Source organism: Ailuropoda melanoleuca, chromosome 6 (assembly GCF_002007445.2).
Source record: "Ailuropoda melanoleuca isolate Jingjing chromosome 6, ASM200744v2, whole genome shotgun sequence".
Lineage (NCBI taxonomy): Eukaryota > Metazoa > Chordata > Mammalia > Carnivora > Ursidae > Ailuropoda > Ailuropoda melanoleuca.
In genome coordinates, this window is record NC_048223.1 from 58,820,220 (window position 1) to 58,844,870 (window position 24,651).

General features: G+C 47.1%; 1 protein-coding gene across 1 annotated transcript in view; it reads right to left on the reverse strand.

Annotated features, from left to right (window-relative positions):
* Nucleotides 1-1,781: 1,781 nt before the first annotated feature.
* The window catches only part of KCNK1 (potassium two pore domain channel subfamily K member 1), a 46,256-nt gene continuing 23,386 nt past the window's right edge, over nt 1,782-24,651 (reverse strand). The window contains exons 2-3 of the mRNA XM_011235725.3: nt 5,871-6,266; nt 1,782-2,726 (exon numbers count right to left, since the gene is read on the reverse strand). Of these exons, the coding sequence (XP_011234027.1) occupies nt 2,467-2,726; nt 5,871-6,266 (656 nt within the window). The 3' untranslated portion in view covers nt 1,782-2,466. The remainder of the gene's footprint in view (nt 2,727-5,870; nt 6,267-24,651) is intronic.

Consider the following 24,651-nt stretch of genomic DNA (forward strand, 5'->3'; position numbering starts at 1 on the left):
TCTGTTCTATTTCCTGTTTTAGCTCCGTTTGGGGACTGCTTCTAGCCCTTGCTCTACGGGGCCTTGGACGGCTGGGAGGTCAAGAACTCTTCCTCCACCTACACTGTTCTCTGCTCACACTGAATGTATCCTCTGGTCCAAATCAACGGACCTGCTGGACACATGTGACTTCAAAGTCACCCCCGGGGTCCTCTCCTTGAAAGACGAGGGTTTCTGCTGCTTCTCTATCTTGAAGGCATTTCGTTGGATTCTTTAGAACTTAATCTAGAACACTCTTGCCCAGAACACTCTGACTCATCACTCCAAATCCTCTTTGCTAGTATTCACTCCCACCTCCAACTTCACCCTCGCTCACCTCCAACTAGAAGGTTCCAAGGTCACCTCCCTGCTGTCCACGGCTCATCCTGTCCCCGCAGGTCCTGCTTCTGTTCTCTGACAGCTGGCTCCTCCTTCAGGACCACAGGGCGGCATCTGCCCATCGGCCGAGGACAAAAAGCCAGCACAGGAGAGATACTCTGCCTTACATTTTGCTTTCCACAGGGCGCAGGAGGCAAAACTTGCTCCCATTTTTGCACCTCCCCCTTCCCAGTCAAGACAACAAAAACAATTCGAACCACCATTAAGGGTGAGTGCATTCTCTACAGATTCATAAAATTATGCTTTGAAAAATAACTTGACACTTGCACGACTTGATGACATCCTGATTCAGAATTTTCCCTTTCTGCTCTTCCCCCCTCTCCACGTTTTGCACTCCCCTCTCAGATCAGTTACACCCTGGTAGCACATCCATTCTCTTTTCTTGCACGGAACATGAAGACGGTCTCCCCCTGTAAAACCCACCGTTTCTGTGGCGTTTATCCTGCAACACCCCTGCACCATACCAAGTGCTGTGGTCACCGTGAACTTTCCAGACCCAATCGTGTCCTTGATGCACGTCCCTAACTGCTAAAGAGTCTCTATTCCATTCCTGAACCGATCAGTGACCCCCCCCAAGAGCAGTCTCCGCCGTGGAGACACAGCGTGGGACGTGCAGAGAAATGTGCTTACAGGGCAGTGTCACCAGATCCAGAGAACAGAACACTTCTGGAATCCAATACGGGAAAGTGGGGGGGGTCTCCTGATGGCATCACAGGAGCTCTGGAGTGGCATGGAGGTCCGGAGCTGAGGTACTTCCTTCTTAGGGTTTTGTTGCTCTGAGGCCAGACGGGATGTCCTATAAGAAAGAAGGGCCTTGCTTATGGAAGGCCAGCAACCAGCAGGACACGGCTGGCAATGGTGTGCGCTGGGCCGCACATCTCGGAGATGTTCCGAGCAAGCTCCCCAAGGCTCAGTGATCATGCAGGGCCTTCTCCATTTTCTCTTCGAAAACTAATCGTGTCCTGTGTACATTGAAATGCTGCCTTCCTGGTTTCCATAAAGGAGTAAATACGGACATAGTGTCAACGCACAGGAAGGCTTTTCTTGACATAGTAAAGCAGAGGATTGCAACCCGCTATGACTTTTATTGATTTCAGCTTGTAACTTTAAAAACTCTCTGATTAATTTGACAGAATCTGTTCATTCGGGGTTTCTAGGTTCCCATTCTGGGCTTTGTAAACCAGGTGACTACAAATCACAATGCACTTTCAAAACAAAATAACTTCCTTTACGAACTGTATTCTTCATTAGCTGTTCCCCTCCAGAGGAACGCTTACCAACAGTTGAGACACTTGATATCATACTCTTACAAAGGGTAGAAACATTTATTTTTGCAGAATACCATAGTAACTCACTCTTAAGTCTATTATTTCCCTTATTTTATTGTAGCAACTCTCGATTCTTTAGTACAAAGAGAAATCAAAAGGAAAAATATCTACAATCTTGGGTTATGAAGGATGCTGGGATCTGGTGACCTAAACCATATGTACAAGATATAAACATATATATACTTGTATGTACACAGTTAATGTTGCCTATTCATTATAAATAGTAGGTTTAAGTTAGATTCTACAAAAATAATGATTTGGGATGGGTACATGCAAACAGGTACACATAAGCTTATTTATAAAACACACCTCTATGCTTCTCTTTTTTTTTTTGTCTCTTAAATATAAATGTTGCTAGTTAGCCATCAGCTAAAATGATTTAAATGCAAATCCCAAAGTCCCCAATCAAAAGTATAAAATCTGTTTCTACCCACAGCAGCACCCTTCTTCAAGTATTCCTTACCTATCCGTGAAGTCTAGGTAATTTTGTCACATGTGAATTATAGGTACATATCCCATTTCCTCAGATACCAGTCCTCCAGAGTAAAAGCTTCCTTTGTTCCATTATTTTGTTTTTTGTGGGTTTTTTTTTTTTTTGCTAAATATTTCAAACAGTAGGTATTTGTTAAAAGATCATCTGCATTCTCGTACAAATAAACAAGACAAAGGCCCTTTCTCCCTGCCCTGACCCTGGTGCTCCAGGGACAAGGCAGCAAAGCCCTTAGTTGCCCGTGGAGCCATCGGGGTGGGCCGAGGACTGCGGGCCCACAAAAGGCTCGTCCTGCCTCCGATCCTCCTTCGGGCCGGCGGCCTGGTCGGTGATGGACGAGAAGGACAGCTGGTCGTGCTCTATGATGTGGACTCGATCCTCGTCCTTGTCCTTCTTCACGTAGAACATTTTTCTGAATTTTTTCAGCTCGTGGAGCTCACAGAAGGTTTCCAGAACTACCAACATGGCAATGAGGCCCAGTAGGAGGTAACCTGAATGAGAAGAAAGACAGCGTCTCAGTGGGATCGAGACACGGATGACTCCAGTGGCGACAGAGGGAGTGATGAACCAATTCTCCTGCCACTTTTCGAATTTCTAGGATGTTCTGAGGTCCGTGGCTCCAGAGAACCCGAGACCCAGAGAAAAATGAAGAATGACTTAACTTTCTACAAACTTGGGATTATTCAGATTCATGGGGTAATTTTTGAGAAAATAAGAAACAGTTGGGGCTGATGTGGCATCATAAAGAGAAATGCCATCCTGCTCTCACCCGACCCCCCAAGGGCAACCTGCAGGGAGAGGGCTCTTCACCTCCACTGCATAATCAGGGCTCTCAGACAGCCAGTGACATGTCAGGGCTCAGGTCATGATCCCAGGGTGCTGGGATCGAGTCCCGCATCAGGCTCCCTGCTCAGAGGGGAGCCTGTTTCTCCCTCTCCCTCTGCCCAACACCCCCCCCCCGGCTCGGGCTCTCTCTCTCATGCCCTCTCTCTATCTCGAATAAGTAAATAAAATCTTTAAAAAAAAAAAGCCAATCCAAGAGTTTTCGATTGTCACAAGTGCTCAGAGCAGAGCTTGACACCTTAAAGACTCAATACATTTATCAGTTTTTCCACTAGAAAGTAAGAAGTACAGCAGTAGAAATTATAGTTTAAGCTAGATGAAAATCCCTCTAGAAATGGATGCTGACGTGAACCAGTCTTTGTACGGCGATTTGCACTTGACCAGAATCCAGCTGCAACTAAGCCATCCGTGATGGGACAGTCATTTTGGGGGAAACGTGGACCATTCACTGATTAACTCTACCAGCTTCTTACTCCGAAATAAAAGATAACCCGTGGATTCAGGTCACATGCTATTCCTTGAATTCAGTGATGGGACAGCAGTGATTTTAAGTCAGTTGCAACACATTTAAAATCAGTTTCCAGGAAATAAAAAAATTCACCATGGAAAGGAACAGGGAAGTGAAAATGAAAACTAAAAATAAGAAAAATCCCAATTTCATGGCCCAGTGGTAAAATGCTTGTGGAGGATTCTCAGAAAATAAGTGAACCAGCTAGAATGAGCAGCATAATAGGAAGAAGAAGGCTGATTATCTCACGAATGCAGAGGGACAAAGTTCTAGCATCTTTATAATTTGGCTATTAAGTTTTGATGACAACATGGCATACATGAGAAATAGCAAAAACAGGGGCGCTTGGGTGGCTCAGGCAGTTAAGCGTCTGACTCTTGATTTCGGCTCAGGTCATGATCTCAGGGTCCTGAGATCGAGCCCCACATCAGCTCCATGCTCAGTGGAGGTCTGCTTGGGATTCTCTCTCTCCCTCTCCCATCCTGGCTTGTGCATGGGCGTGTGCGCTAGGATAAATAAATAAATCTTAAAAAAGGAAATAGCAATGACATTGTTGGACTAGTTGGGAATTCCCTTCCTTTTCCTTTATCCAGTGTTTAATCAAGCCCTTGAATGCTGACAAAAATATCCATGGGGTTTCAGGCAAAAGCTGTGGGATTTTATCCCAATCATAATCTAACACACTTTTGGAATATTCATTTGCTCCGTTCAGCACATATGCTATGAAGACCACCTAAAAACAGCTGGTTCACACGGTAACAAGTGTTAAGATGATCTGTAAGGACTTAGCATTATACGAAAAACTGAGGGAGTTCAACAGTAGGGCAGAATTTATGAGAAGACAGTGAACACAAGAGAAAAGTAGAGCTAGCAAACACAAGTGCAGAAACATTCAGCTCCTTGAAGTCCTAAAAAAACTAAATTAAAATAAGGAGGTAATAGTTTACCTACTACATGAAAAAAAAAAGTTGAGATAATGCTGATTGGAGCTACTAAATCGGCAATGAAACACCCCTCACGCTACCGGCCCACACGACCCTGTGAGGGCTGAAACCGCTACGCTCAGGTCATTGTGGTGAGAGCGTAAGCCCGGAAATGCCGTTTGGAAAGCAAAGGGTCAATATGTTCTGTGCATCACAAGAAAGGCGTATTCACTTTGGGCCAGCAATCCCACTTCTTGGAAAGATATCCAAGTAGAAAAAGTACAAACATAAGCAAATAGTTACTACAGTGTTGTTTATGACGCCCCCAAATGGGAAGCAATCAAAACAGTCAACAACAGAGGCCTGGTTAGATTACCGGAGAGCCGGTGCTGAAATATTCTGTGGACATTACAAAGAATTACGGGAACTGGAGGAAATGGGAGCTCATGCTTGCAACTACTTGGTAAACATTTCTGGAATCTGTATGGTAGCTGGGTACGGTAGCTGGGCGCCGTTCAAAGCACTGGCGTTTATGACTGAGGTCTCTGTCCTGCGTGAGCCCCTGGTTTAATGGAAATGTTCAAATATACATAATTCAACTAAGCATGTTGTCAGGTTAAGACTAGAAGACAGGAGCCAGGACACAGCACCTGACTGCCTGAGTATCCACTATGATCTCCTAGGAAATGTGACATGAGCCGATTCTTGAAAAACTCTTGAGATGGCAGAAATGAAAACTGTGTATGTGTTATGATGCAAAAACTAAGTTTCTTGAAAACAGATTTCTAAGTTCTCCATATCCATATCCAATTAAAAAAAAAACTGTTTAAAAACCATAAACCACTGGCCATCTGATTTTGAATGCCTACTTTCCACGTACAAAATTCCAAAAATCGTTCACATATATTCTAACTTCTTGGAAAAAAGAACCAGATGGACAAATGAGATAAGCAACCCTTTTTTAAGATTTTCCTGGTAAATTAAAGAACGTGACTGATAGTAACAGGCTACATCCTAGCCCTAGTTTTCTGGAACTTACAATAGTTAATAAAAACAGCAAAAAATTTTTGAATTAAAAGTTGGTAATCTAGTATATTCTATGTGGTGCATTTTTACACTGTAATTTATAATGCCTATTATGTTTTAGTAAGAAATTGGTTACATTATTAGTTGTTAGTGAGAAACTGATCAGCAGTTTCAAGGTACATGGAAAAAATGTCTCAGCAGTAATATTTTTGCATAAAGAGCTTGAAAATTTATCAATGAAAAAGCCATCAGGGCTTTTATGAATGACACTATTCATAGATAGGCGAGGTGGGGCGTGGCCAAAGGGGGTGGGGTCTGGGAGCCCTGATACTCACACGTGATCCCAATCTTATAGAGCTCTCTGAATTTCTGATTGTAGCCTTCTCCAGGAACATAATCGCCTAGGCCGATGGTGCTCAGGGAAATGAAACAAAAATAGAAGGACTCGAGGAAGTTCCAGTCATCCTCCAGGATGGAGAACACGGCCGCCGGGATGAAGAAGAAGCAGGACACAGTGACAAAGCCGAGGAGGACGGCGTGGACAATGGCCACCACCTGCTTGGAGAAGCCCCAGCGGACGTGGAAGTAGAGGACAGGCCTGCGGGTGACGTGGATGGTGACACGCTGGACCACCGCCGTCAGGAACAGGAGGGTGAACGGAATGCCGATGACTGAGTAGATGATGCAGAAGGCCTTGCCTCCGTCCGACAAGGGCACGGTGTGGCCATAACCTGCACGGAGGAGGAGGGAAACCGAGGTGAGGAGGAAGAGGGGGACAGAGTACACATCTGGAAACACGTGGCTGCCTGCTGCCCGCACCTGCCCCCCCCAAACCGAGGCAAAGAGTCAGACCTCGGGTCTGATACTTCAAAGGCTCGATCAGAATATTTCCTACAACAAAACTCCACAGAGGATGAAATCTGACCAGCTCTTTCCCACACATCCGAACTGGTCTGAATTCACTGTCAGGCTGGAACAGAAGCTCTGTGTGCGAAGGGGCAGGTGCAGCTCGCTGTCTGCGACCAGCCAGGCAAACACCTCGGAGGACGTCTACTTCCCCAGGCTGATGTACCCTCGCCCTCACTCCCCCCCAGGGATCCTCTTTAGCACCAAACACCAGTCTACACTTGCGTCCAACACAAACCGCTCATGGAATGTTCTAACAGGGGCGGCCGAACTGTGGGCTGGCGAAGGAGTCTTCAGGAAGATACAGACATTGCAAAAGGAGAAAAATGAAGATTAAGGCACACCAAGCCACAGAATTGAGCATTTCTTTTAAAAATATTTTGCTCAGCTATTTGGCTAAATGGCATATTCAGAAACTGTAACTCCCCCCCTTTGTCATTTCCAAAGGCTCCAAGATGTCTAAGTTCCCCCAAACAAACATTAAAAAAACACATTAGGCCTCAATGGTCCAAACATAGGTCTGTCTGACTTTCCACTAGGTTTGAGCCATTCCCAAATTAAGCCATTCAACAGACTGTTCATCCAACAAACGTCAGCAAGAGGGAAGCCAGGGGGCTGAGGCTCTGTGTACCGTTTTTAAAATCTCACGAGTACTTGAAGTACTCGGATGATCCCGAAAGGCCTGACATGCCTGAACAAGTCAGTTCAGGAAAAAGCCAAGAAAATGCTTTTTTTTTGAAACTGGATCCTGAAGAAGGCTCACACATGCGATTATGATTGAAACGTGATTTCAAAACCTGATTTCTACAACACAGCCTCCTTAAAAATAGACAACTCTGAAAACCCGTATGCGTCAGATCCCCAGATTCGTGGCTTTATGGCAGTTCCTGGGATAGGGCCCAGGGATGGGTGGTCAGTGAAAGCTTCCCCAGGGGTTCCCATGCACACTGTCCACACAACAGTCAGGGGGTTATCTGCCAGCCCAGGAGGCACACGGGTGATGAGTGAGCTCCAGGGAGTTCCAGAAATCTGCCAAAATTATTGGCACCATGTACATCCCCACGTGCCTTTTCTGGGATGAGATTCTGAATCTTAGATTCTCAAATGGTTAAGAATGGTGGTTCTGAGCAGCAGTGTTCCTGGCATGCCGTGCCTGGTTCTGGGCATGGCTGCGAGGCAAGTGGGTGGGTTGGAGCATCCGGACAACAGGAAGGATGGATGGCATGGCCAGTGATGTTCCCGCCACAGAAGGAAGCAGGAGAAATTCGGCTCTTGACCATGATCCCTGGTAAAGCAGCCACGTCGCAGGAGACTGGTGCCGATCAGAGCCAGGGGAGAGCTGAGGCATTAGGAGGGATGTTCTCGTGGTCAGAGATCTCTGGAAAGGACATTTCACTTGACCATACCAAAGCCACTGGAAAGCGATCACGAATTTGGTGTCAAGGTACTAACAGACCACAGGGCTCAAGCAGGGACGCCAGGGAGGCCTTCCGTCGGGGCAGGAATTCTGGAGAGGAGTTGAACCAGCTGGACTCGGCAAAAGCCTGTAAGTCCATGACTCTATTATGCTTTTGGGTAGTATCTTTATAAATTATCTTTTCTAAAAGTAGAACACACCGATTTCCCGCGGCCCACCTCTTCTGTGCCATCTGTTCCAATAAATTACATGATTTCAGTTCTAGCAGGAAAAAAAAGTAAACAAATGTCTAGTTTTAAAATATTTCAGCATGTAATTTCTACTCTCTAACGACAACAGCTCTTTCCATTAGAATGGTAACTGACACTCCGCTGACTAAACCTCACCTCGGAGCGGCGGCGATAATCATGACAAGCCTCTAAGCCCCGCCCCCCCAGCCGTAACGCATTCTATGCCAGTAATATGTTCCCAGTAAGAGACTGAAAATCACCAATGTGTCAATGACTCACCGAAAGCCTGTTTCTTCTCCTGAGGTTACAGAAATAATTTTGGTTAATGGAAAATTAAGTGTTAGATTGACATTCCACGCGTATTGTGCAACATTCGGTGCGGGCTGGACGGGGAAAACTACACTCCACGCAGAGCGCACAGCAACTCTCGCAGCAGAAGCCCTTGCTGCTTCAGATGGAGACCTTCAGCGCTACTGAATTTTAATGAAGTGGTGAATAATTTACTCAAGTTCGGTCGATTGAGCCCCCAGATGAATCCCAAAGCAGAGCTCATATTTTAAAATCTATTAAAATCCATTACAAACCATGAAGAATGGAGCAAAGTATGAATAAACCTTACCTATTTGGTGTTCTTTCCATTTTTCTAAGGCTATTCATATAATCCGGGGACATTGTAGGAGTACGTGCATCATGGTGGTGGGGGTCGTACTAAGGATGGTGTCCTAGGAACTGTGGCTTCCCGGTTGGCTTTCTAACTACAACAGCCCTGACGCGCGATGCTAGCTAACCTCCAGTCTGGGGCTCTGCCATGCTGGAGCCGGGCCTTCTGGTTTTTCTGGTATTTAAGTCCTCCTGGACGAAGTCCAAGACAGGGAACCTTTGTGGGCTCCCATTCAGGTCACTGGAGCAAGTCACCGACAGGCAACTTCTTCCCGCGTGTCAGATGTTTTTGAGAGAGTGCAGTTTACTGGTACCCCTTGTTGTGATCCTGCACATATAATACGTATTGTCATTTGTTTACATTATTTAGTATGATACAGCACAACACAGACGCTTCCCACTAAGTGAGCTTGATCCCTGCTTACAAACCATCTACATATGAATCCCAACCTCGGACGCCAACGCCAGTAGAGGTACCAAAGTAAATTACCATGTTTCCTCTCCTATAAAACAGATTTGAATTTGCAGTCCTGGCCTTTCGCTTGTTATCTTTTCCTCCATCGGCTGTGAGCCCCTGACGGGGAGGAAATCACGTCTTCCTCTACTATGAAGCTCTCCAGGCTCGCCACTCCCGGTGTCATCCAATCCACAGAGAGCAAGAACGCTGGGGCCGTGACTTCAAGTCTGGGGGGCCACAAATTCACTGTGTGGCAACGAACAGGCTTCTGGTCACGCTGACTTTGCTACTTTCATTGCACCTTTTGCTTGAAATACATTTTTGTTCCACAGTTTCGGTACGTGGTTAGCTTCTAGACACCCTGCACACAACAGGTCTCCACAGGTCCTTGTTTTACAGCAAAACTTTTCGAAGACCTGCATGTTCGTAAACTCGGTTCATCCCTTCCATCCGGGTCATCTCCAGGACAGGGAACGTCCAGCTTCTCTTACTTTGCTTATAACGGAAGTTGTTTCCAAGGGAGAGAAGACTCAAGGACAGTCTAAAGAGAATGAATAGGAATATTGGCAAAAACAGAAAGTGGCTTCCATTCCGTGTGTGTGAGGAAGGAGGCACGGATGGCGAGAGGTGACGGAAGGAAGAAGTCACCGGAGGTGCCTATGTTGTCCTTGGCATCACTGTTTTCTGTCCCATTCATTTAGTACTTTTCAAATACTTCTTGTTGCTTCTATTCCATCACGGATGGTTTCTTAACATCCAGAAAGAGAGAGGGGCAGTGGCCTTCCTAGTTAGGACATTGCTAGGATTCTTTACCTCAGAGTGGCCATTCTGAGCGATGGACCCCATTAAGAAACTGCATTTAGAAACCGGAGGATCCTAGCAAATGGCCTGAATGTCATAGACAGGAGCACCTTGCCCAATGGCAATACTGAACCAGAAAGTGTGACTTGGGCAAGGGGCACCTGCCACGTATCCGTCAGCCTGAGGAGGCTGAGAGGTTCTGGAAAGGATGTAGGTGAGCTCAAAATACCCAATAAAAGCAGCCACTGCTTGCTGCTTGCAGGGTGCGTGCCTGAGTATATGCAGAACTGTACATTTCATGACAAGATTCAAATTCAGGAGTTACTATTTCTACTTTATGAAGGAGAACATTGAGTTTCTGAGAGTTTAGATAATTTGTTTAGCCAGAAAGATAATGAGAGCCCAGAATCTTTCCACTGTGCCACCTGGATCGGTTATGCGGTGACAATGCCTCTAAAGTCAACTCAAGTCCAAACCTTACTTCTCAGGAGCTCATGGTGACCAAGTGGCAGTATGGGCCATTGCTGTAGGAAGGGCACCGTGTCCTGCTGGGGGCTCCACGGAGCTGCCTAGGAGATGAGACTCAGGAGAGGACAAGAGCGGGGGGACCAGAGATCAAGGTGGACAAAGGACAGTGCGGCTCTCACACAGAGATGGCAGGTGAACGCAGAGCCTGGGTAACGCTGCAGGTATCGGGGGCAGGTCAGCACAAAACCAACAAGGGCCAGAGAATGTAGCACAAGCCAGGTGAGCCCCAAGTCCTGGCACTCCGCTTTAGAAATGACCTGGAGGAACCACCGTGGTGAATGGCAGGGTCATCAAGGGAGAAAAAGAGAGAACGGTGCCCTTTAATTATGAGAGGAAAACCATGATCATAACAACTTGGAAAGTGGAGTCTCCGCAGCAATAACTAAGACTAGGGATATCAGCACAGCAAAAGGTCCAATAAAATTCTCATCTTCCTGTTCAACTGTTAAACTGACCTGTTGATAATTCCATATGGAGTCCCTGTTTGTGAACAAACATATAATTGCGGAGACCCTGGTCAAATAAGGCAGGCTCTCCACTGGACGGAGGACTGGTTCTATGCCAGAGAATGCAGAATATATGTAGAGAGAGAATTTATAATGTAAATATCAGGTAAAAGTAAAAATGATCAATTACTCAATGCAGAAGTACATTTTCAGGGTGAAACTTTCAAAGAACGCCAGTGCAGGCGAAGTCTCCTTGGCCACCCATCCTTCAGTTCGATCCCAGTTCTCCCAGGACATTACTGTTAGGAATTTGTAGTCAAAAGGTCCTGAAACTTTTCTGAGAATTCAGATATGCACATAAATGCTTCCAGAAAAACCCTGTTTTATTGTGGTTTTGTCATGAACAGCATACCACATGTATTGTTGCTTTCCAACTGCCAAGTTTTCTTTGAACAGTATGTTCTGGAGATGCTCCATGTCGAACCGTGAAGACCGACCTGCTCTTTAAATGCATATTCTCCACTATGTAGCACCCTAGCTTACCTAACCATCCCCCAGTTGATGGACACGTAGGGTGTTTCCAATTCTTCACTATTGGAAATACCATGTCAAAGGCAGGTTAGGTGCCCGGGTCCCTGGTGAGAATGGAACATGGCGGATCACGTGATCCCCGACATTCCCTTCTTGCCTTGTGTGAAACACACATGTCCAGCTCAGAAGAAAGCTCATTAGCAGAAACCTAAGAATAAATTCTCGAATGCACTCAAAATCCACCAGCTCCCTGCAGAGGCTGTCCCCTGGAGTTCGCACACCCAGTTCCTGGGCACTGTCTGCACAACAGCGCTCACTCCCTGGCACAAGCGTGCAGTCCGAAGACTTGCAGGGAGGACTGGCCCTCCGCCCTGACGGCTCTCCCACCCCTCTCCTTCCACCTGGGCTCACTTTTATGTGTGCATGGTTTTTGTCTATTGTGCTGGCAACACCACCATATTTCTTCTCCTGGCTTTCTAGAGCTGACATAGAATCTTTCACATATAAACAACTCCTTTTGTTCTGATGATTTTGACTCAATAGGCAGTTTTTCCTTGTATTCTACCTGTTACTGGCTGTCCCGAAGTACCCAACCAAAAATACTTCATTTTTCTCATTTTAAACTTTCAGTAAGGAGTTTGGCCAACTTGGGAACTCCTATTATAGATGCTTTCTTTCCAAAGCATTACCAATTTCCTCTGACTCTAGAACGTGTTCTTTTTCATTCTATGGCCCAAATAAAAAATAATACTGCTTCTCCATCTTTCAAAATTTATTTTCATTTATTTTTAAGGATTTCTTTATTTATTTGAGAGAGAGAGGGAGAGAGAGAAAGAGACAGCATGAGAGGGAGGGGGCAGATGGAGAGGAAGACAGAAACCCAAGCAGACTTTGCACTGAGAGCAGAGTCTGACACGGGGCTCAATCTCACCACCCCGAGATCGCGACCTGAGCCGAAACCGAGAGTCGGATGCTTACCCGAATGTACCACCCAGACGCCCCTCTCCATCTTTTTTTAAAGACCTATATCCCTGCAATGTCTTCTCTCACACTAGCCTCTGAGTAATTCTTGCAAGCCAAGATCCCTTAGGAAGCCCTGCTTCACAAAACTGAAATTAGTAGAGAAGGGAGTGCGCTGAATAACTTTTTCAAACTAACCATCCTCCTTTCTGCCATTCCTGCTGAGTGGGTGAGCACCAGGCTGACAGCCTGGCTTCCGATGCACCTTGTCTGCCTGAGTAAGCCTAACTCTGTTGAGGTGCTGACAGGGCCAATCACATTGTTCGGTTATAATCTGGCAACATTTGCAGGAAGATACTCTCTGCTGCAGTGGTAGAGCCCAGGAAATAGTTGGCCAAGGGCATTTTTTGCTAATGGTCATAATTACACCTGCTCCCTATGGCATAAAGCAGGTACTAATCATCCCCACCTTCCCGAGCTCCAGCTTGTTCACTTGTACCATTTGTTGAGCACCATGACTTAAGGTCCTAGAGGCAAGAAAAGGGAGCTCATGACCCACTACCCAATATGAGGCTATAACCAGATGATATCACATTTTTAGTACAGCTTTCCCAGAATTCCAAGCAGTCACATTTCTTGTGGTTTCCACAGGAAGGAACAGGCAAGGCAGGGTATGCTGGCCGGTGTGAAAAATTTCAGCGTATCTTGGGGCAGAGATGTCCCTCGTTGCCTAGCAGCTGGCCTTGGGGTCACCAGGGCAGAGGGACAGTAGCTCAGAGGCTCAGTGAGAGCCCGAGAAAGGAGGAGCTTGGGGTGTGGGCTCTGGATTGGTTGGGTTGTATCTGAAAGGTAAGCTCGCAGGTAAGCCCTGTATTCTCTAGGACTGGCTAACCCTGGGAAGGGTGGTTCCTTCAGGGTCAGCAAGGCCCCAAGAGGTCAAAGCATCAAAATAAAAAGACATACTACAGGAGAGCAAAGCGGGAGACTAGTTCTGGACAGGCATGCCCAAAAGCAGTGCCGAGCCTACAGGGCTTGTTCCAATAACCACCCCGGGAAGAATCCAGTGAACCAGATATAGGCACAGGGAGAGGTGCTGGACAGCATTTCAGAAAAAGGCACAGAGCATGGCCCATGAATAATTATCCCTTCTATACTCCGAACTCCTAGAACCTTTACATTCTCCCCGTGTGTGTTACTTGTCAACTCTGGTTTCCCCTGCAGACCTGGGCAGAGTGTTCCAGAGAGAAAAGTAAGGCGCTTGGTGTGTGAGGCCCCAGGCTGTGGGCAGGGTACCTCTAAGCACCATCTCCTTCCATCTTCAGACCAGCCCTTTGAGATAAGCACTCAAGTCCCTCTTTTACAGAAAAGGAGACCGTGTAATTAGTTTAGCAAAGTTCTAACAGCCAGCATGTGAGGGAAGCAGATCTGAGCCCTGTGTTTACCAATCTTTTCAATCAGGGCCTAGGGGAGGAGGAACAAGGGGAAATAGGCGGTGGAGGCCGATTACCCAAGTACGTGGGAAATAAAACCTGTAGAAATCCCTGGATATTTCCAAGGAAAGGAATCCTCTGAGATGATCAGACCTAGGACCTAGGACCGCAGGGCTTGGCTACCCCACGCCAGAGCTTCCAGAAACTCCCCAGCCCTGGTGACCCAGTGGCCCTAGGCCAGGGCCAGGCTACGGTAGGCTGAGCACTGACTCATCCGGATCCCCCCTCGGACTTGAGACTCCTGTTTTCTGATTCACTGAAGCTTTTGTCTTGTGGTTACTCCCCAGATTTCTTTCCACCTTGGCTCTCACCTAAGTGAAATCATTTCTGATCTACAGAAATGTTACAGAGGAGGCCTTGCTGTGGGCGGGCCCTGGCATTCCCATACCAGCTGCTGCTGGGCATGCATGCCCTTGACAGCACTCCCTCCCCACCCCCTGGAGAGGGGTCAGCACACCTGCTCATGTGCATGCTCCCACTGCCTGTCGGTCATACACGGACCCATCCTTCCACTGCTGGGACACTTGCAGAAAGGGCTAAAACGGACTCAAAGTCTGATCGTTGTGGAAAACGGCACAGCCGAAGACACACACATTAGATTCTTGTCTGTGTTTTTCATTACTTATTTTTATTTCCCCTCTGCCTCACTCCTGACCGTTTCTTAGGAATTTTGGCAGCAGGACAACAAAGTGCAGCTGAAGAAAGCAACAGAACAATGGGTCTAGTTTTTCCTAGAGCCCCAATATTTTAGACGAGGTTTCCTGATCTGTTGACTAAAGTGGTACTTCCTCCACCTGCCACTTTGCTCAGGTTTGCCTCAGGTTCGACAGAATAACCCCACAGCTGTGACTACCGTGGGGCTTAAAAGTGATTCTATTGGAAAGGCTTCCCAGTGATGCACTTTGAGAACAGGGTTTTAAAATTCATGCTGTCGGCATTTCTCCCCGGGCACGGATGCTGTGCAGACAACTCAGGATTTCAGTTTCTTTCCCCCTGGGAGCAGCTGGGCACCTTGCCCTGCGGAAGACAGGCTCCAAAGTAATAGAAAAAATGCTGGATGACAAGGAGTACTGGAAGCTGGATTTCCACCTCCACCCCTGCACATCGTCAATATAGATCTTGCCTGGCCCAAAGCTTACCTCCAGACTAGAAGAAGCCAAAGTGGTCCTCAGCTCTCACATGGTAGAAAGGGCTCGAGGAGACCTAGACATTTGCTGAATCAAACCACATTTCCTCATGCCTTTATAGGGATTCAAAACAGTGATGTCCCAAGGGTTCCAGGGACTTTGGGAGGAAAACACAGGTGTCCACCTGGCTTGATGGGAAAATCTCCACACCTTTTAGAAGGAGAGGTTCCTGAAATAAAGTAAACATTTTTTTTTTCCCGTTTCCATCAGACTGTAAAGACTTTAAGGCTCTTGAACTCTGAGAACACAGGAAAGAAGGTGCAGACAAAAACAGTCCATTGCAATACCACGCTCGTAAACTAAGTGGAGCTTCAGGGCACAGGCTGGGGAATCGGATTTCCTAAATCGAATCCTGGCTCTGCTTCTTACTTGCTGTGAGGTCCTGGAAACTCTATGCCTTAATTTCCTCATCTGTCAAATATGAGTACTACTTCCTACCCTCACGGAGGGGTTATGAGGATTACCTAACATAAAATAATCCACATAAAGCCATCGGCACAGATGCTGGAACCTACGAAGTCCAGTGACGGAAAAATCCTCTTTGGATGCTGAAAGAAATAGCTAATGGAATCATCTTGACAACATGTATGCTCTTTTGGGTAGGTCACACTCTTTCTAGGCACACTAGCTAGAAGTTGTCTGTACTCTCCCCTCTGTTCTCTGCACACATTTTAAATTCTCCTCACATCCTTCAAGACCTCTTCTTCCACACTGATGGCTGAAGCAGTCCCTGCTAATGATTGAAGACCTAACTACGGCACTTCTCGGATATAGGAACTTAGTGGCCGCTCTGTAATTTGGGGGGCTACTAATGACCCCCCAAGAGAATGATCCAAAGACTCCCTTTCAGGTTCTCATTCCCTCCATTGTAAGCTGCTTCAATATGGTGGCCATTCACCACAGTCCCATTTTCATGGGGAGGTACCAGTAGATTCCAACAACCAAACGTAGGGAAAACTTCAGGTCCCCTCCCACAAAATTCCTCTACCAGGTGTGGCACATTACCCAAAAAGAGGCATGAAATAGTTACACAACATGTTGTAAACTCAGGGCAATTCAAACTGTCTCTCCTTTAGGTCCTTGAACAAGTCGTTAGTTGAAAGATTTGCTGGAGTCAGATGCAGCACTCTTCTTGAAGCCGGATTCAACTACCTTCTGCTCAAATCAGGTGACAAAATCCTCAGGTCCTTCCTTAAGTGGCAGAGCACAGAACGGGACTGAGTCCTAGGCCTTAAGTACCATTGTGAGGGGTACCCATTTGCTGGACGCACAAAGATCTTATACCCGCTCCATGCTGGTGCAGACGAACGACATCTCGACATCTCTAGTTAGTCTACATAACTGGACCACCCCTACTCTTACCCACGCAAAACACCCCCAGGACTCCTTGCGCTAATTAACAGACTCTCTGGTGTAGCTGTTTAGGTGACTGCTGAGGCAGACTTAGGAAAGTAGATTCCTAGTTAGTCTTTCAACTGATGACTACCTTTCCCTCCACTATTCCTGATTAGAAACTTCACCTGCCGACCTCCCTGCTCCTGGAGTGCAGATTCATTGAGAAGAGCGCCAATCACATTCTCTACGTGTTAAAACACAACAATCCTTCTAAGTGTCTGATAACTGACAGACCTTTCCTTCTAGGGAATCTTTTTTTTTTTTTTTAAAGATTTTATTTATTTATTTGACAGAGATAGAGACAGCCAGCGAGAGAGGGAACACAAGCAGGGGGAGTGGGAGAGGAAGAAGCAGGCTNCAGAGGAGCCTGATGTGGGGCTCGGATCCCACAATGCCGGGATCACGCCCTGAGCCGAAGGCAGACGCTTAACCGCTCTGCCACCCAGGCGCCCCTCCTTCTAGGGAATCTTGCTGCTCTGGGTTCTGGGTTATGGCCCAATCAGGGCAGGCTCCCCTTCCGAAACAACCATGAGTGGGGTCTTTGTGCTGGGAGGCCGGTAGCTGGTGTGTTCGATTACGAATATACAGACTATGATTTGCGGACTGAGGGGGCACAAGCCACCCACTCGGGGTCGGCAGGGAGCCCCCTCAGCATCCGAGCTCTCCTTGGGGAAGTGAAAACCACAGGGTCATTTTGATGGAAGGTGCAGTTTCAATACACTCACACAAAAGGAAGTCACAAGATTTACTGCCTACAGATTCCGGAAATGGGGACTAAGCCAGGGGAAGGGTAGTCCTTCATCCCAGGACTTGAGGGAGCGAGGGATAGAAAGCAGAGGTCCCTAACTTTTCATTTTCTTCATGGGCTCCACTCTAAGTGGTTTCTTCTCTTCTCTTTTCTCTTCTCTTCTCTTCTTTTTCTCTTTTCTCTTCTCTTTTCTTTCCTTCCCTCCTTCCTTCCTTCCTTGAGGTGGGGGGGAGAGAGAGAGAGAGCACAAGTCGGGGGGAGGGGCAGAGGGAGAGGGAGAGAGAGAATCTCAAGCAGACTCCACACCCAGCATGGAGCCTGACAGTAGGATCTGAGCTGAAATCAAGAGTCAGATGCTCAACTGTCTGAGCCACCCAGGCGCGCCCTAAGTGGTTACTTTAAAAGGTGCTCCAGAAAAAGCAAAGTGGGACGTGGGGCAGGAATCCTAAGCTCAGGTTCTTACTTCAGTGTCCACGGTCTGGGTATGAGCAGGGTCGTCATACTGTCAAATGGCCGGGCAGTGACTCAAAATAGCCATTTTCTCTTCAAAATAGCTGTTTTCTCTGCACAGACTGGCACAAGTAGAGGCTCACCTTTCTGCCTTGGCCGCAAAGTAAGGAAGGTGGGGAGCAGGGCTATTTGCACCCACCAGGGCCCTGGGCCTTTGTTACTGTAAGCCACCGAGACTTGGGGGCCACGTCACCACAGCACCGCCTTGCAAAAATGGACTAATACGCTAGGAAAAAATAAAAAGAAGGTGGGGGAGGCATGTGGGACAGATGAAACAGGATGGCAGAACTGCGTGTGGACAGCTGGCCCGTGGGTAGAGGGAGTACTCATTATACAATTCTCTAATTTTGTATAGATTTCGAAATAACCTATAATAAAAAGTAAAAAAGCTGAGGCTTTGAAATGTGGACATAAGAATAGCTTTTCATCTAGACAACCTCTGAGGAAGTTCTAGGCTTTCTTTACTCCTTAAAATTCTGCTTTTTACAGCCAGTACCAGAAGTATAACAAGGGCGCCTGGGTGGCTCAGTCAGTTAAGCGTCTGTCTTCAGCTCAGGTCATGACCCCAGGGTCCTGGGATCCAGCCCCATGTCCGGCTCCCTGCTCAGCGGGAAGTCTGCTTCTCTCTCTGCCTCTGCCTCTCCCCAAGCTCATGCTCTCTCTCTTGCTTACTCTCTTTCTCAAATAAATAAAATCTTTAAAATAAATAAATAAATGACTAAATAAATAAAAGGATAACAAGATGAACCAGAACTCAGAGGTGTAGGACTTAGAAACACTCTGCTACAGCCAAATGAGATTTCTTAATTTAATGCCCTCCAAACCTGTAGCAACCCCATAATCTCCTCAGCTGGAGGAGTTAAACTGCAGATTGTTCTCTGAGGGCACACACTCCTGGGCCATGGGCAACCTATAAGTACAGGGGCTGACCGGATAGAGTCAGGGGTTTCCTCACAGCGTTTCCAGGGGTTTAAAGCAAGCGGCTGTCAGCTCCTGTTTGTGGGACAGAATTCTTGGAGAAGCCCAGGTCCACCTGCAGGGCTGAAGGGGCACAGCCCAGGGACCACCTCCTGGTCTTACCACCTAATCTGTCACTGATGTGCCATGTTCCAGAAAATGCTATTTCCAGATGCTGCAGGAATAGCAGTCAGCTACAACACAGCTCCCCACACACGTGCTGAGCCGGACTTCCATCATCTTACAAGATTACCACTGTGCACAGGGATTCCTTGAGAACGCTTGTGTTTATCAGCCCTGAACGGGATCAGAGAGGGGAAGCAGGGTAAGGAGGGCGGGGGTGCTGAGCAGGGCAGAAACTCTCCCATCCACCAGGGCACAGACACCCTCCTCCCAAGGGACCTTGCCATGCTTATCTGGCTCTCCACCGGGCAGCTGTGTCTGCCATGCGGTCATTTTAGCCCTAAATTTCAACGAATGTTGGCTGAGCCCCGACTGCGCCCAGGCAAGGGCTTTGACAAGACCCTTGACATTCGCCCACGAAGCAGCCGTTGAGTCCTCACGCTAGCACAGCCTCGCTCAAGGGAAAGGACAGGCCAGACCTCAACAATCCCACACACCCAGGCAAACACCAAGAGGATGTCATCTGGAGCAAAGTCCTATTAAAAGGAGAAAGATTTAAAGGAAAGGAACAGAGGTGCTGACGACATACTGTTTATGAAACAGACACGTTAATAAGGGGATTCGGGTACCACATTGCAAAAGATTAAATATTTAGTGCAACAGGGTCATTTTGAACACAAGTCTCGAACCCACAGACATGCTGGGTTTGAGGTGGGGAAGGCAGAAACAGCGAGCCTACAAGAGGCCTCACGGGGGCCTCACGTCTGGTGGGAAGACTGGCAGGTCGGATCGCCTCCCTTCCACCAGCTCCATGCGAGCTTTTATCCAAACCACTCTGCTGAGTCACGTCTGCCTGCTCAAGGGCACCGGTGGTTTGCAAAATCCTAAAATGAACGCTATTCTCCCGGTTCGTCACTTCTAAGCACCATTTGACCAACTGTGTCCTCCTCCACCTTAAAACACTTTCTCCCTTGGCTTGAGACACAGCGACTCTCCCTGGCTGTCCCCCGAGCATAGACCCTTCTCAGTCTCCTCCCCTGGTCTCTCCACGTCAGTGGGCCCACCACGTTCGAGCCCTCATAATCCACTCCACCGACACGCACCCCCTTTCCTGACTCTTCTGCCTCGTGGCCCACAAGAAGAGAAACACGGTGCCAACCGCAAAACTATGGCCACCCCGAGAGCTGAGCAGGATTAGAGGCTAGCCTACCTGTGACCTATCTAGGCAGTTCTGCCCTGGGCAATAGCATCCGGACCTGTGGGTTTCAATAGCCGATCATTAACCTCACCTGGGGATGTCTTAAATACCTTAGAGATTTTCTTAACTCCTCTGGGATGAACTGTGGATACTGATTTTTTTTTTTTTTTAAGTTTCCCAAGAGTCACCAGTTAGGGCTGGGAACTACCGATGACTCCCAAATATACTTGCCTTCACCCTTTTCTGAGCCCTGCTTGTGCTCTCTCTCTTTGACAAATAAATAAATAAAAATCTTTAAAAAAAAAGATTCTTAATTATATCTGCAAGGACCCTTTTCCAAATAAGGTCAGAGTGCAGGGTTAGGACAGGACCACAAATTTGGGGGGCCACCATCAACCCACTACACTACAACACTGTATCTTGTAATAGTGAAAATTATACCACATCACTCATTAAATCGAAATGCTCCAATGACTTCTCTTTGCAAGTACTAGAAAGAGAATATAATCTTAAATTCCTTGCTATGTTTTATAAGACTCTGCAGGGTTTGGCTTCTGACTAATTCTGTGACCAAATTTTCCCACTACTATCTCCCTCACGTACTACCCTGTGGATACACCAGCCTTGTGTCTACTCTTCAGAAAGTCCAAGCTCTGACCCCAGAGCCTTTGCATGTGCTGTTCCCCTGGTCTTCCAGGACTGGTACCTCCTCCTCATTCTGGTCTCAGACTCAATATCACTACCTCAAGAGAAGCTTCCAGATCACCCTCTCTAAAGTAGCTCCATGCCCTACCAGCCACTGAAGCCCATTATCCTGTTGCAGTTTCCAAACATCATCTGACTTAGTTATGTGCTGACTGCCTCCCCAACCAAAACCGAGACAGGGGCCTTGTTCATCTTGTTTCCTGTTGTAAGCCTAGGCGCCCAGAAGAGCCCCTTCATAAGTAGGGTGCAATTACTACATACTTGTTGACTGTGTGAGTCAGGAGGGTATCTGAACATCATAAAACCCCGAGATGGGTGAGGGTTCTGCTGCGAAGAAATGTGATATGCAATAGCTCTTTTGGGACTGTGGCACCATGGGTGATTTTGACTTATAGTTTCCCTCCACATTCTAAATATTCTACACTGAGCATGAGTTGGGGGGGCGGTGGAGAGGGGTTTTGGGTGACCTTAAACAATGCCCTGTCTGGAGATGATGCTAGAAGCAGTGCCCACATCTGGACTCAGCCACATCACACCCATACAATGGGGGCGCAGGGGTGGAGCAATTTTAGCTACTCCTGACCACCTGATCTAAGACCCAACAGGCAGCCCACACCCATTTAAGAAATCCAGGTCTCCATTCACCCCTCAACTGGTATCACTGTCTGAGGGTAAGATCAGGAGAGTGAAGTCCAGCAAGGGAGGAAGTACAGCCTTTAAAGGGAACTCACTCTGGGAAAAGGGCTAGGAGCTCATCAGACAAAATGGTGCACAATGGAAGGAAGAGTAAAACTGAATTCATAGAGACATGATTTCCAGTTAGCGTGCAGTAAGTGGGCCATTCTCTCACCCCTGAACTCCCATCCAGCCATTTAATTTCAAGTAATACTTACAGGAACCCCCTGCCCCCCACCCAAAGTCCCCGACCCATATATACTCCAAGCCCCCACCTATCTCATCAAACCCAGGGCTCCATTCCCACCCCGTAGCCACGGACCACAGCTACCTCTAACCCAGCATCCAGACGGACTGGCCAGCTCCCGCCCCTGCATTCTCTAGGTTAGAGAGCAGTTCCACTGTCCACCCACAAGCTGCCTTACAGTCATCCCCAACTCTTTCGGCCTTCTCCCTAATATTCGAGTGGACACCAAAAGCCACTGACTTTGGAAGAATTTCCCCAATTTCTTCCTTTTTCTCTATCACCCCCTGTGATGTCTTAGATGAGGCCTTTATCATCCATCCCCAGTACAAAGAGCCCCTGTTCGCTTTTCTCCTACTCTGCCCATCCCCCACACTACCATCTCTCACTGAAAAAGGATAAAATTGAGATCACTCAGGTGAACCCTTGGTGCCCATGTGTCCAGCCTCCCTGCGTGCTCAGAGCTGGCTCAAAGAGAACCTGGAGGTGTTCTCAGGACACCCTCTGCCCTTCACACTTCCACGGTTTTGCACACGCTGCTCTCTTACCTCTCTCTGACCTGTCCCCAAGCCCCTCACGTGTCGGTCCCTGTATGGGCCCACAGCAAATGACGTCCAGGACCCAGAGGCTAGCAGAGCTGCGCACTTCCTTTCCTTGCCACCCCCGAAGCCAGGAGCTGAGCGCTTGACATAACTCCGGCTAAGGAGATAGGAGTGGGAATCTACTGGAGGGAACCTGGTTCGGGGACAGCTTTGTTTCTTCCTGCCTTTACTACAGACAGCTAAGCTCCAGGGGCTGGCATGAGGGTGAAAGGCCCCTGGGATGAAGGGACCAGCCAGGCTAAGCAGCTAGACCAATGCCAGCAACTGCTCATAGCCAGACCTTTCTGCCAGAGAAAAACTGTACCCCCCATCAATGTAAGCCACCACAAACTGGAACTTTGATAGACCACAGCTGAAAGCAATCTTAACTGGTACAGTGACTTGTATTATAATGATCAGTTTACATGTTTCTTTAAGATATGCTTGATCCCTGGGGCTCTTAGCTTATTTCTCTAATTCTAGAACTCAGCACAGAGCCTTGCAGGTGGTGAGCTCACACAGCTACGAAAGGCTAGGAGCATCGTTCAGAAGGAAAGCAGTGCTAAAAGGCTGTTACCAGCAGACACGAGACAGACCTGACCTTTACTCTCAACATTTTTCCAGAAAACCACCTCCTCTGGAACAATTTACAGGGGTACCTCCCTAAGATTAAAAATGTAAAATGTAACCAAATTTCCATCATGGGGAAATGAGTTCACATGAACAGAAAGTAACTTTCAAGGCCAATTCATTTTACCATTAACATCGAACTATAATTAATGACTTCCATGTCTGTTTTATCTTTCAACGGAGATGAAATTATCAATATAATGAGTCTGCTGAATTCAAGCCAATCGCTAGGTAAAAAGCAAGGCTGGACTTCCCAAAAGTCCCTAAGAGGGTTCAGCAACAAGAATGCCAGTTACACCTTTACTCCTTACCTGGTCAGCTTGCAATAAGCCGGTCTGAGTTAAAGCCACACTGACACCAATGATATTGTACAATTGCTATTTCCTTTAAGTGTTTCCACGCCTTTTCAAATCTGACCTTGGTGCAAAAAAAAAAAGTTACATTTTATCAAAGGACTAGTTTCCAATTTATTTAAATGTTACCAAAAATGTTTAACACCTCAAACAAGTATCATATGTCTTTCTCTCACTGTTGCTTCCCACACACTTGGGGGATTACAGTCTTTCTGTTTGGAGAAGAGAATTGTGAACTCAGATCTCTCTTTGGATACGTTTGCAAAGTCCCCTTTGCAGATCCTCATTGGAAAAATGAGCATATTGAAGTAATAGCAGTGCCCCCCAACAAATGCTTAATTTGTAATCTCTCTTTTCCATTCATCCCCAAAGCCCCAGGTCAGCCACGGCATAAGGCAAGAATGAGGCAGGAAGAGCTCTGCTGAGGATCTCGATCAGGTGGGTTCCAACCTGGCCCATGTGTAAGAAGGAATCAGCATTTGGTACTGCTTTGCAGGAAGTTTTCAGGATAAAACCCAGGAGTACAAAATGAAAACACAAACCGAAACCAAGCAAACACGCGAGCAAACCACAATGTGAAATTCATGGGGTGACTGACAGCCTGTTGTTTTGTAAAAACTGGACAGCTTAAAGAGGACTGACACCCCGCCCCAGATTCCCTTGGGACGAAGATCAAGTATTCGACCCAAACACACCGAGAATGTTCACTGCTTTATCAGACAAGAGATTCTTCTAACTTTAAAGATTCTTGGCAGATAAGTGAGCAGGAAGTTTGATGGTAAAAAGGAGGGTGTCCCTGGTGGGAGACGATCCACTAGGCAACATGAAGTTGGAAGGTCAATCCCTCCCGTATCTACAACCCAAAAGGCAGGAATACAGTTTGACTGTGTTGGTTGTGATGTTCAGGTGTCTAGGACGCTCCCATGATACGCCAAAGGCTTTAAGAAGACGCTGCACGTTCTTCAAAGAAACAGGACCAGAGCCGCACTCCTCTTGTCTTACGGAAAAGGAAAAAAGGGGCAACAGAAAGACAGCATCTTAAAAACTGCAAAACGGTGTATTATTAGGGGTCAACTGAGTGGTGAAAAATGCTCTACATAAGAGAGAAAGAAAAGAGAAGAGAAGAGAAGAGAAGAGAAGAGAAGAGAAGAGAAGAGAAGAGAAGAGAAGAAAGAAAGAAAGAAAGAAAGAAAGAAAGAAAGAAAGAAAGAAAGAAAGAAAGGCAGGCTGGCCCATTCAGGGTCCCATGAATGAAAACCTCAAATCCTGTATATTCAACTCAAATCCTGCATATTCGCCTCTTCTCTTGGTGCGTCAGGACCTGAGCCCAGTCGTGGAGCCAAGAGTCAGGTGTAGATACACACGTGGGTGCAAAACTCTGGGG